Source organism: Pavona decussata, unplaced genomic scaffold (genome assembly GCF_977016875.1).
Source record: "Pavona decussata unplaced genomic scaffold, jaPavDecu1.1 SCAFFOLD_51, whole genome shotgun sequence".
In the NCBI taxonomy this organism is placed as follows: Eukaryota; Metazoa; Cnidaria; class Anthozoa; order Scleractinia; family Agariciidae; genus Pavona; species Pavona decussata.
The window spans coordinates 6112621-6125732 of NW_028145473.1; the positions used below are offsets into that span (position 1 = coordinate 6112621).

The window sequence follows — 13112 nt, forward strand, 5'->3', positions numbered from 1 at the left end:
AAATGCCTCCACCCCACTGAGACCCTCATAAATGGGACACTACACTTGCAGAATGAACTACGGTATTTTACAATACTACGGCTTACAAATAATGTTTTGTAAGTCAATGATCTGTCATGTCAGTCATGGGTCGGTCTCGTGATAATCAACATATCTATTTTTAAAAATGCACGCTCACGTCATCACTCTCGGGGTATCACGCAACGCGTTAATCACGCTTTTATACGATGAGCCTGGTCAGTTTATCCCTAAATGTATAAAATAATCCTCGTGTCCGGACTGTATTAAGTTCTCTTCTTCAAACATCTGATTTAAACAACATTGAGGCTTGAAGAACATTTTCACAATATGTAGCGGTAGAAAAAATATGCGGGTCATTGCGCATTTTTGCCCAAATGGTTATTTTTGTGAAAATAGACGCATACGTCAGAGAATAAACGTCCTGAGTTTCATTTTCGATTTTCATCACGTCTCACAAACAGACACTTTAGACTGACTAAGTCCTTTGCTTTCTGTTGTCATTTCTTCCTCAAGAAAGCTACTAACAGTAAGTATATCACGTTTGCCTCTAGTTTCGTTAGCTGTGATTTCATACAACAAGAAAACAAGAAAACTTCGTCAAACAGACCGGTAGGAGGAGTATCGGACGAAAACGTCGGTGGGGTGATGTCTCTAAATCGCTCAAAACAAAAATGTTTGATTTTGTCTATTACAACTGATCGAAAACCTTGAATTATTTGTGACGCTGTATCAAGCTTTGCGGTGTCCAAAGCAATACGATGTCTGAGACTGTAAATTGTGAAATTCCAAATCATACTTGGCAACTTCGTTACTAAATAGCGCGCCGCAAATTTGTGGTAAATAAGACAAATCCCCATCTCCTCCCCCGGAAAACAAGTCGAAAAGAAAAGCGATGCAAAACAGCAGATAAAGACAGTTGGTGCAAGAATTTCGCTCGTATTCTCGTTCTAATCCGACTGACATCTACAATAGTTTGTATAAGCGGCGGCCACTCAGCTCGATCGACACAATCTTGTTTAATGTTGCTAGTTTACCGTTGATTTCTTGGCCGTTCTTCGCTTACCGATACTTACCTGTCATTTGTGGCAGTTTAATAGTTGATTAAGTTTCATTTATTCACGCCTTATCAATCCTACGTTTTTTCCCAGTCAAAAACATTTTGACGATTTCTGTGTATTTGATATAGTTCACTGTTCTATAACAAAAACATTTGAAGAATGCTTGAAAGGTACACAAGCAACTGTGCTCTTATTCTGTTCGCCTTATATATTATATACGGTCTGGCCTTAGACGACAAAGATTACTATACCATTAAATTAGTCGTCCCTTAGCACCCCATTGCAAAATCGAAATCGATATATGAACGTATTCTTGGTTTTGATTGGGAGGTGTTAAAGGGGGGGGGGGGGGTTCATTTTGCCTCACGTAAATTCAAGTAAAACCATGGAAATGACATATTTGGGTCTGAAGGAGGGTCAGGGTTTCGAGAATCGAGCCGCACATATCCACCAACAATTCTGAGGGGTCCCCCCCCCAAAAAAATCTCTATTTTCCAAAAAGAATCTCCAACTCTTCTATGACATCTGTGTGTCGCTGGCCAATGAAATGTTTTATTTTCTTACCTTGAATTTAACAATATAAATTGAAGTTTACACAAGGAGATCGAATTACTCGTGCGTCACTGTGCGATCGGTTGGAATATTTTTTAATAAGTGTAATCTGATCATAGGAATCTGACATGTAGCGAGTTCAACAAAGCATAAACTGATTAAAAAACACAAACGGAGACGCAATTAAATGTTTATTAACATCCTCTACCCAGGGGGAGTGGGGAGGGGACGGGGGCGCCAAACGGTATGGTGTTTGAGGCGTTTTGGTCTGAAAAAGGAAACATGTCTGGATACTAGAAATCAGGTCTGAAAAAGGGTGAGAAAAAGGGTGCCACAAAATGACATATTTGGGTCTGAAATAGGGTAAGGGATTCGAGAACCGGGCCGCACACACTCACCAACAATTCTGAGGAGTACCCCCGGATCTACTATATTTTCCAAAAGGAATCTTTAACTCTTCTATGACATCTGTGTGTCCCGTTGTATTTTTAATTACGCCGGCCGATTTCTCTGAATACGCCTTACTAAGTGTTTTATTAGTCGCGTGTTTGGACAATTCTTTAGTCGACTTGACACAATCGAAGCAACGTTTTCTGAAGCATAACAAAGATAGTTTTACAAGTCCTCAATCTGTTGCTCTCGTGACTAACACGTCTCTATTTTTAAAAACCATTACTTAAAATACAACACGCTCACGTCATCACTACCCCCGGCAATTCACGCGCACATCAAAATGAGCTCAGAAGTCATTTTGTCCATAAACGTATGAAGTAATCCTTGTTCGTCATGTTCTTAAAAGTTCCATTCTCCAGACATCTGATTCAATCCATCTTGAAGGGCATTTTTCACACAAACTAGAGTATGGGAAAATTCCGCGGGTCATCAAGCATTAGTAACTCCAATGGTGATTAAGAAAAATTAACACAGACGTCATGGAATAAACAGCCTGAGAGCAACAGATTACTTTCAGTTTCGATTGTGATCACGTCTTACGAACAGACAATTTAGAGTGAATTATTTTTTGTCTTCTGGCGTGATTCTTTCCGAGAAAGCTTCCGACAGTAAGACAGTAAGTATAAAGCCTTTTCTCCTATAGTTGATTTAATTGCAATTTCATTCAATAACACAAACCCCTTTTGCACACTTTTTTGTTACACAGGCCGGGGGGAGAGGGGGGAGGGGGGGTATCCGAAGAAAGTGTCGCTGGAGTGATGTCTCTTAATCCTTCAAACCATCATATTCACCCATATTATTTAAGACGACTTGAACTGTTTGATTCTTTTATCCTTTATCAAACCTAATATCTTGTTTATGACGCTTAGCCCTATTTAGACTGGGAGAAAAGGTATGGGGGGGGGGGGGGGATTCTGCCCGCTGCAATTTTGAACCTAAATAACTTTTTAAATATTCGAGCAAACATCCTGCAACTTCAGGACACTTTCAGAAATTTATCTGGGAAAAAATTGATGTGGTCGGTTAGTGTTCATTAACCTTGATGTTACCATAGCAACCAATTTTTGATGAAAAGTTTTTTTTAGAAAATAGAAAATACCTTTTCTTAAAAATAAAGAAAAAAAACCCACTTTTTCCCGTAACTTTTATGTTTTTAGCTCACATTAGTGTTCCCTTATTGTTCTTGATTCTTTTCGTTCAATTTCGGCGCCTTCCTGAAGTTTTAGGAAAATCCCTAAGATGGTGATTCTAAGATGAGAGCCATTTGTCAATCATTGCCACGTCATATGACATCATCATTTCGCGTTGCGAACCTCAAAGGAGACATGTGTCGACGTTCTATCTATCCTCCAAGTCTCACTGTCTTAGCTTTTGTATGCGCGAAGTTATGGAGGGGAGGTAGGGGGGGGGGGGGGAGGTGAGTGCATCCCGGTTCCAGTGGACGAATAAAAGAACTTCTCAAGATAGGGTTAACTGATCCAAAGTAATACAATGTCCGTGACTGTAAATTGTGAACTTCAAGAAGTTGCATATCGCAAGCCGAAATTTTGTGGCAAACAAGAGAGCCCCCCAGCAGCCCCCCCCCCCCCCTCCCCGAAAGCCCACTGGAAAACAGTCAAGCAGAGAAGCAAAACAAAACAGCAGAAAAAAACAGTTGGTGGAAGAATCTTCCTTGCATTCTCTTCTAACCTGACTACAATCATTTGCGTAGGCGGCCACTCCGCTCGATCAAAATTAGACATGATCATGTTATTTCTGGTTTATCAAATAATGCAAAAAAAAAAAAAAATGGTGAAGAAACAAAAAGCAAGGCTGATTTCAGGGTCAGGGAAAAATATTTTTCCAGTATTTCGAAAGGTACGTCCTTTCGTTTATACGGGGTATTGTAAAAACTGACCATATGCAATTTCTTGACCGTTCTTCTCATGCCAACCCTCACACGCCATTCGTAGCAGTTAAATAGTCGATTTAGGTTTATTTGTTGCCATCGATCGACAATCCTAACTTCCTTTTCAAAAACGTTGTTGCGATCTCTGTGTATTCGATTTAGTTTTAGAGCAAACACATATAAAGATGCTTGAGGAGCAAGTCAAAAGTAACCGAAAGTCAGGCCCCAGTTGTTCAAAGGCCGGATAACTTTATCCGCTGGATAAGGCACTATTCAGGTCCGTCTTAAACATACTTCCATTAAACGTTGTCGAAGGTTTTCGTGCACTCCCAAACTTAACTGTGGTTAGAGTGTGCATATTTGGTTGTACAAGAGGAAATATTGAAATCTTTGCACTTATTGAAACTGTGGGATAGTGTCTTATCCACAGGATAAAGTTATCCGGCCTTTGAAGATCTCTGTGGCGCATCGGTCATTACGTTATCATAAGCAACTTCCGGTAAGAAGTCAAGTAGCGCAACGGAAGAGCAACAAACCAATCATGCTATCTATATGACTAAAATCATTTAATTAGCTCAATCGTGCCGGGATGAAAGGTTTAAAAACACTGCGAGGCGTACAAAAGGAATAAATAAGGCCGCTAATGCCCTTATTGCTTTCTTGTCGTTATATTGGAGTGTTACTGAGTACATATACTATCTAGTGAAAATGATGCATTAATCAGTAAACGATTAATACATCATTCTCATTTATTCATCAGGCTGAACATATTCCATCACATCATTTCCATTGCGCATGTGCCACACATTGACATTCCATTCCCCATGAGTCTCTTGTAGCTCAGTGGTAGACCATCTGAACTAGTAATCGGAAGGTATTAGGTTCGACTCCTGATAGGAGCACTCGGATATTTTTTTCCGAGCATGCCTGTGTCATTTACTGATTAATACATCATTCTCATTTATTCACCAGGCTTAACATATTCCTTCACATTATTTCCATATACTATCTAGTACATACAGTAAAATGTGATAAGATCTGCAAGTTTCGTATCGGTCAAAGTTATTTGTTTGTTGCTGTTGTTACTGTTTTTAAAACAATATCAAACGTAAGGAGTTTCCGCTTTGCAGATTGACGCCAAGAAAACACTGGTGTCCATTAATTGAGAAAATTCTGTAACTTTCCTCTCCATGTTGCTGAATTGAAAACTAACGACACCGTTAGCTATTTTAACAACCTTCTTCAATTCATAACGCAAGTTAAATCTACTTTCGCTCCGCGTCAAATTTCCGCCAGTTGCTAATGGAAAGGTCTTTCTCTCCACAAAGGTTCCAAGTCCCATAAGAAAACCAGATATGGCCTCTTCAAATGAATATACCAATGAACAGCTAAACTACTTCAGAATTTGCCATGTAACCACTAATATACTAGCTGAGGGTCTGAGAACGATTTTTAAACAGGAATGGGACAAACAGTACAAAGCAACAATGGGAGAATGGAAAGATGATCCTACGAATGGACTGGACTTTTACAACGGGGAGTCTCTTCGAAACCGAAAAAAAAATGCGCATCTCCTGGCCACAATAAAGAATGGAGATAGAGCAAAATGGGATTGCACAATGCTGTTTTACGCCATCCTTTACTCTGATTGTGTTGGGCACTGTATTAACACAACAATCAGTACAAATGTAGATGATCTTAGAAAATTTAGGAACGAAGCATTTGCTCACTCGCTCCGAGACAATCTCTCCGATGCAGACTTTCACAAAACCATCAGCAACGTTTGCGGTGCTTTTCAGGTGCTTGGTCTCGATACTGTAAAAATTCAAGACATAAAAAATCAGACGACTTTTCCTACCGAAGAGTTAAGAGATGTGCTAAAAGAAGTTGATAACCTTAAACAGCAACTTCAAGATAAGGAAGATCAGCGACAGGTCCTCGAAGATCAGCGACTGGTCCTCGAAGATCAACGACAGGTCCTCGAAGATCAGCTGCAGAAAGAAGTTACCTCTTTTTGTATTCTTCCACCAAAGCCTTCACACGACATCAGAACTCGTGATCGTGATGTAGCTGAAATAGTAAAACAGCTTAGCGAGCTAAAAGAAGCCAACAAAAGCGGTCTGACCTACCTATACATCTCGGGGAATCCTGGAAGTGGCAAATCGCAGCTAGCAAGACTTGTGGCTAGACGATTCTTTGATGAAGGTAAAGAAATGCCATGTGGTGTGCCATTTGTAATGACTTTAAATGCTGCAAATCCAGATTCACTTCTGGAGTCGTATGCTTTCTTTGCTCGTCAATTAAGGTGTCCGGAATATTCAATTATACAAATCCTCAACTCCAAAAATTCGAAAATTGAAGAGAAGATAGCTGATCTCAAGATGCTTATTGCCGCCAAAATTGGCTTGTACACGTCTTGGCTACTGGTAGTTGACAATGTCACCAGCGTATCTTCTGTGCATGTTCATCTGCCAGACGCCGGCAACGAGGCGTGGGGAAAGGGTCAGTTGTTGATTACAACACAAGACACCGCGTCTATCCCTTTACCAAGCTCGTGCATCAATCACATGCCAGTAAGCAAAGGTATGGATCACAACGATGCCATCTCTTTATTGTCCATGCTTTCTGGTCTTCCCGACAGCGAGCAGGAAAATGAAGTTGCACAAGCACTGGACTACCAACCTCTTGCTTTAGCGAGCGCCGCAACATTTGTTAAACAGGCTCGGCAGAACAAGGCATCATCACATTTCGGATGGAAAGAATATCTAAAACTATTAGGAAAAGGTCAACGGAGAATTACTGAGGAGATTCTCGCCGAAACAAACCTTAGCTACCCAAACTCCATGACCGCCGCCATAGCTCTAGCCGTTGAAAAGGAGATCACTTCCAACAAAGTTGTGAATCACTTATTCTCTTTACTTTCAATTTGTGCACCCAAACCATTAAGCCTGGATATTGGAATCAGTTACATAAAAACCGTAGATGAAAATAGCAAAGATCTAGAAAAAGAATTGATTTGCATGAGACTAAAGAGATGCTCACTACTGCTATTTGATGAAGACGGAAATGGTTGCTTCATTCGTGTCCACCAGGTTGTACATGATGCTATCAAAACTGCACTAAAGGACAACCCAGAGGATAATAACATTGGCATTATGAATGGCGCTATTAAATCATTCAACCAGTTTATTAACACCGTCCCACAAGAAAGCCACTCGGCACTGGACACTCTACACGTCGTCCCTCATTTGAGAACATTAATTTTAGTGATTGATGATGTGTTTTCAAAAGGAGGCTCATTTCAAGTCCATGATCAATATATTTCAAGCAATTTTTATCAAACGTTTGAAGCATTTGGCAGGATATGTAGAAAGCACTGCGAATTCAACGGCGCAAAAATGTACAACGAATACGCACTCGCTCTTAAGCTGGAAAACCTAAGAAGTGCCGATTTAAATGTTGCAACGCGTTACAATGACTTAAGTTTAATTCACCAAGACTTAGGCGACCTTGAGCTGGCCAAGGAGTACCAGCAACGTGCCCCAACTACATATCTCGAGAAGCTTGGTGCCGGACATATGAATGTTGCAACGAGTTACAATAACTTAGGTTTAATTCACCAAGACTTAGGCGACCTTGAGCACGCCAAGGAGTATCATCAACGTGCTCTGACCATTAAACTTGAGAAGCTTGGTGCCGAACATATTAGTGTTGCAACGAGTTACAATAACTTAGGTTTAATTCTCGAAGACTTAGGCGACCTTGAGCACGCCAAGGAGTATCATCAACGTGCTCTAACCATTAGGCTTGAGAAGCTTGGTGCTGAACATATTAGTGTTGCAACGAGTTACAATAACTTAGGACAAATTCACCGACGGCTAGGTGACCTTGAGCAGGCTAAGGAGTTTCATCAACGTGCCCTTACCATTAAAGTTGAGAAACTTGGTGCTGACCATATTAGTGTTGCAACGAGTTACAATAACTTAGGTTTAATTCACCAAGACTTAGGCGCCCTTGAGCAGGCTAAGGAGTATCATCAACGTGCTCTAACCATTAGACTTGAGAAGCTTGGTGCCAAACATATGGATGTTGCAATGAGTTACAATAACTTAGGACAAATTCACCGACAGCTAGGCGACCTTGAGCAGGCTAAGGAGTTTCATCAACGTGCCCTTACCATTAAAGTTGAGAAACTTGGTGCTGACCATATTAGTGTTGCAACGAGTTACAATAACTTAGGTTTAATTCACCAAGACTTAGGCGCCCTTGAACAGGCTAAGGAGTTTCATCAACGTGCTCTTACCATTAGACTTGAGAAGCTTGGTGCCGAACATATTAGTGTTGCAACGAGTTACAATAACTTAGGTTCACTTCACCGCGACTTAGGCGACCTTGAGCATGCCAAGGAGTATCATCAACTTGCTCTAACCATTAAACTTGAGAAGCTTGGTGCCGAACATATCAGTGTTGCAACGAGTTACAATAACTTAGGTTTACTTCACCAAGACTTAGGCCACCTTGAGCAGGCTAAGGAGTTTCATCAACGTGCTCTTACCATTAGACTTGAGAAGCTTGGTGCCGAACATATTAGTGTTGCAACGAGTTACAATAACTTAGGTTTACTTCACCAAGACTTAGGCGACCTTGAGCAGGCCAAGGAGTATCATCAACGTTCTCTAACCATTAGACTTGAGAAACTTGGTGCCGAACATATTGATGTTGCAACGAGTTACAATAACTTACGTTTAATTCACCGAGACCTAGGCGACTTTAAGCAGGCCAAACGAGTATCATCAAAGTGCTGTATCTATTAGACTTGAGAAATTGTACAACGAACATTGTCGTGTACATGTTGAAACGAGTTGAAATTACTTAGGTTTAATTCACAACTAGAATGGTGACCTTGAGGAGGCCAAGGAGTATCGTCAACGTTCTCCAGCCATTGCACTTGTGAAGGTTGGTGCCGGACATATTGATCAGTGTTGCAACGAGTTCATAATACAATGACTTTAGTAAACTTCACCAACACTTCTAAAGGTACCTATGCCTAACTTGCTTGTGTTGCAAGTTGACTGTCGCGGTATCCAGGACGTTTACGTAAATAGAAAGGAGGAGGTTGGGGGGTGGCACCTCTATGGCTGCTTATTTGGATAGCAAGGTCTAGTCATCTACGATAACAAGAGGGCCACAAAATAATTACAAATTATAAAGTTTGGTACATTTCTTCGCCGTCTTCGGCGAAACAACGAATTTCGTTATTTTTCGGAATTTCGAACGTTCTATAGAGAACGTAAGCACATGTACGGTAAATATTCCAATATCTTTCTTAACATGAACGCCGTTCCTAGCAGTTTTGTTTCTGGATAGTTCGGCCAGAATGTACGAGTTGAACGAATTGTAATAATCACAAAGTGGTGCAAGTAACGAGATCTTATATTTTTAAGTTGTGTTTGCCGTCGTGGTTACTCAGGGAGCGTTTGATTGACCCTATTCCAGAATAGGAATGCATACAATGACAAAAAATCCCTCACGAGAGGTTTTTGGAGCTACTGAAGTACAAAATCGCTCTAAAATTATCGTGTATCAACGAAAGTTTGCAGAAATAATAAAGTAATAAAAATAAGTTATTCAATTATATCTTCCCAAATTTACTTAAAAATAGAAATTTTACAGCTATGCCGCTTATTCTTATTCCGGAATACGGTTAATTGAACTCAACTGTAATTAAAGTCCCTTATAAGGATTGCCGTTATGTCATGAAATGTCACATCAAGTCGAGCGATGGAGCGGAAAGGAAACACAAGACTGCTCCAAAACTTTGTACAGCTTTGGTTTTTTCTTTCATGTTTTCAACGTAAAAGACGTTCATACATTCAAACTCTTTAATGCAGATAAAATGAATCATCTTTTGAAGAAACCGTACATTTAGGAATTGGCTGAAAAGAAAACAGGCAGACAGAAAGATGAGGATTCCCTCCCTCGTTTACTTTCATTTCATTTCTGGTTGCAACTTTTTCCTATTCTTTACTTGGCAGGGCCGTACCTAGGATTTTTTGTCCAAGGGGGCAAACTCCGCACACCCCTCACAGGGGTCTCCCGTACGTTTTCACCCCTACACGAAAAGCTGCCTCTAAGGCCTTTTAAGAACAACAACAACAACAACAACAACAACAACAACAACAACAAAAGCACTGATGCTTTTTGTCTTAAATGTCATGACTTTTTATGGCATAAACACCGTTTTTAGCGTGGACCAAACATTGCCTCTCATTTAATGGTAAATTTAAAACACAGTCGATGCACTGCTGTAAACAAAGGGAGAAAACCACTGAGCTCACACAATTCAACGCACTACGTATAACAGTGGAGCGAAGCATTTGCAAAAACACAGTCGTGATTTACGTACAATTCAAGCCTTTTGTTACTGTGACACGTTGCATAGCTCTATAAAACGCTATAGCGATTACTAGAGAACCAAAAAACCAAATAGCCATAGCAAGAAACACAACACCTTGTGACAAAAACTAATAGCCGGGCCCGGCATTACAACAACTACAGAAAGCTCATTGCACTATACAATGATTAATTTCTGTCTTAACATTACACAAATCTCAACAAGAAAGGCAGTTAAAACTACCACGCACTTACACGAGCCAAACCAAACCCAGCTGAAATGCCCTATGTGGCATCAAAAACACCGTCGTTGAACAAACAGAATAAGAGGTCATATTCAAAATGAAGAGAATTCAACTGAAGAGGAAAATCAAAATTCATTAGGCAGAAAGGACCTGGGATGTTGAAAATACGATGGTTAAATCCAAGGCTCTATCAAATCCTCCAAACCCGCCACAAATACTTGGGGGTAGCGCAGGCTTTAAAAACCAATTTAGCTCTGAAAAAACGTACTCGTGTATGCTAGATTTAAAAATTAAAAGGTTAAAACCCCCTCCAGGGAGTGGCGTAGGCTTGTCAGTCTTTATTTACACACCAAATTCTAAATCACAAGCAGCCCAAATTACAAAATCATTATTTTCATAAGAAAACTCGTACTGGCTTTTGCCTCGAAAAATTTTTCCAAATATTTATTTGGAATTCACATTAAAGGAATATATTTTCAGTCGATTTTCTTGTGATTTCGGACCAACATAGCTACAAAAAATAGCTCAGCAAACTCAAACACTATGTAAGAAAAAAAAATTGAATTTTCCTGGCGGGGGCAGGTGCCCCCTCTGCCCCCCTGCTATGTACGGCCCTGCTCGGGAACCTACATGTGCTTGAGAACATGTGACCAAAAGACGTCTGAGATAGCTTAATCCTTTTTAAAAGCCCTAACAGTGATCAGAATCGAATTTCTCCTTGTAATATTGATGGATATTCAATCCCCGAGTTCATGAGAATTGAGGATATGATTACCCAAGGTGAATTTTCTTGATATTTTTATAACGTCTCCCCAGTACTTTTATAAGGAAAGTATGGGGACAAGATAGAAGAATTTGGTCTTTGATATAAGGGGTTAAAGGGTTAAACTACGAACGAACAACACAGGATGTCACACTATATCAGTCTGTTCAGCAATAGAATGGTGTCCAAGTTATTTGCTGTTAGTCTACAAACAGTCCTTGTTGTTTCCGAGATTAAAATGTTATTCAACGTAATAAACCAAGGAAAAACAAAACAAAACAAACAAACAAAAGAAAAACAGTAAAAGAAGCAGGTCAGGCATAAGTTGTTTTTCACATTTTATTGCACGAGATGATTAAATAGTAAAAAGGACTTCGAGTCCTGCCTGTGGTATTTATGTCTGAGTGAAAGAGTTAGCTGCTCAACTCCTCAAATGGTAGAATGCTTAATAAATTAATTACTTAATTAAGGACGGTGCCTACTAATACAGGGATATGTTTTTACGCGGTTTAAAACTATGCGGAGAAAGCAAAACTTAGCAAGTGTTCTTGGTATACAAAAAGAAAATTAGGGGGTAACCATGCATTTTTTAGAGATAATACATCTTCAATTTCTAAAAAAATTGTCATACATTGCCTTGTATTTTACTGCATTTTAGAACAATTGTCGCGTTATTAGCTCTCAAAAATGCCCCGTTACCCCCAATAATTTTCTTTCCGGATTTCAGTAGCCCTTGCTAATATCTGCTTTTATTACATAGTCATAAACTGTGTAAAAATACTTCTGTATTAGAAGGCACCGTCCTTAATTGAGAGTAAAAATGTGCTAAAAGACTTAGTGTTTAAAGGGAAAGTCCACTCTGACAACAAATTGATGTTAAATCGTAGGAAATAATGCCTAAATTCTAAATTGTATTTTGAAAAGTGGAAAGACTATTCAGATGAGCTAAAAATTACATTTGATTATCGTCGCTTTCAATTTTCCGGGCGCCGCCATTTTGGATTTAATGACCAGTGAGCATAAGTTCTTTTGTGTGACACAATTGGGCAATCCTGTTTTGTCCGACACGGAAATATTACTCCATGTTTTCCAACGAATTGGAAATTAGATTGTATTTTCAATGATTTAACGTCAATTTATGCCGAGAGTGGAGGTTCCTTTAAAGACGGCTCGTTAAAGTGTAGACATTTGGGAGTCAATTGCAACATCATACACTACAAGGTCAATGAATAACGTGTCCGGTTAAGAAGAAAGTTATATTTCTTTATGATACAAAAGAGCAGAAAGTTAGAAGCTGTTTCACATCTTATTAAATCACTGCGAAAACAACCGCACCAGTTCAGATACGTACACAAAAACACTGGTCGAGATCTGAAATCTGGACTTGGAATGAGCTTAACAAGGGAAAGATTCTAAAAACAGCTGTTTGTAAAAAATCCATAAACGAACAACGGAATATGAAAAGCAATCCCAGGTAGCTTTCAAATTACACGCGATATTCATACTTAGGATTTTGTTCCACACTAACTTGGATAACATATTCTAGGTTGGCTCTGGGATGTGGTGCGATGATTCAAGTAACCTTCCACAAAGACATTGCATGACATTACAGCTAAATAATCCATCAATGTTGAGATGACAACTTGTACCAGCATCTGAATCATCCTTTTTCATTTTGAATCTGGAAAAAGGAGGCCTGGTGACAAAAAACAACGCAAAAAACGGCTAAGCAGAAACTA

The 13112-nt window shown here is 39.6% G+C and overlaps 4 protein-coding genes across 8 annotated transcripts in view; 3 read left to right on the forward strand and 1 right to left on the reverse strand.

Annotated features, from left to right (window-relative positions):
* The window catches only part of LOC146481255 (uncharacterized), a 116193-nt gene that overhangs the window by 66625 nt on the left and 36456 nt on the right, over positions 1–13112 (forward strand). The gene's annotated exons all lie outside the window — the stretch shown is intronic.
* The window catches only part of LOC146481262 (uncharacterized), a 43699-nt gene that overhangs the window by 2763 nt on the left and 27824 nt on the right, over positions 1–13112 (forward strand). The gene's annotated exons all lie outside the window — the stretch shown is intronic.
* Positions 448–10137, forward strand: LOC146481263 (uncharacterized). Its single transcript, XM_085108896.1, has 3 exons — positions 448–547; positions 5301–5906; positions 5949–10137. The coding sequence occupies exons 2-3, from the start codon at positions 5328–5330 to the stop codon at positions 8784–8786; spliced, it is 3417 nt and encodes a 1138-aa protein (XP_084965022.1). The 5' UTR covers positions 448–547; positions 5301–5327; the 3' UTR covers positions 8787–10137.
* The window catches only part of LOC146481264 (alsin-like), a 74535-nt gene continuing 72772 nt past the window's right edge, over positions 11350–13112 (reverse strand). Inside the window, exon 31 of the transcript XR_014864550.1 lies at positions 11350–13069. The gene's annotated coding sequence lies outside the window, so the exon portion shown is untranslated. The remainder of the gene's footprint in view (positions 13070–13112) is intronic.

Bases quoted from the DNA above. Each gene is read 5' to 3' on its own strand.
- LOC146481263 (XM_085108896.1), top strand. From the start codon at position 5,328: ATGGCCTCTTCAAATGAATATACCAATGAACAGCTAAACTACTTCAGA. The intron at 5,907-5,948 runs GTCCTCGAAGAT...GATCAACGACAG, and splicing joins ATAAGGAAGATCAGCGACAG to GTCCTCGAAGATCAGCTGCA.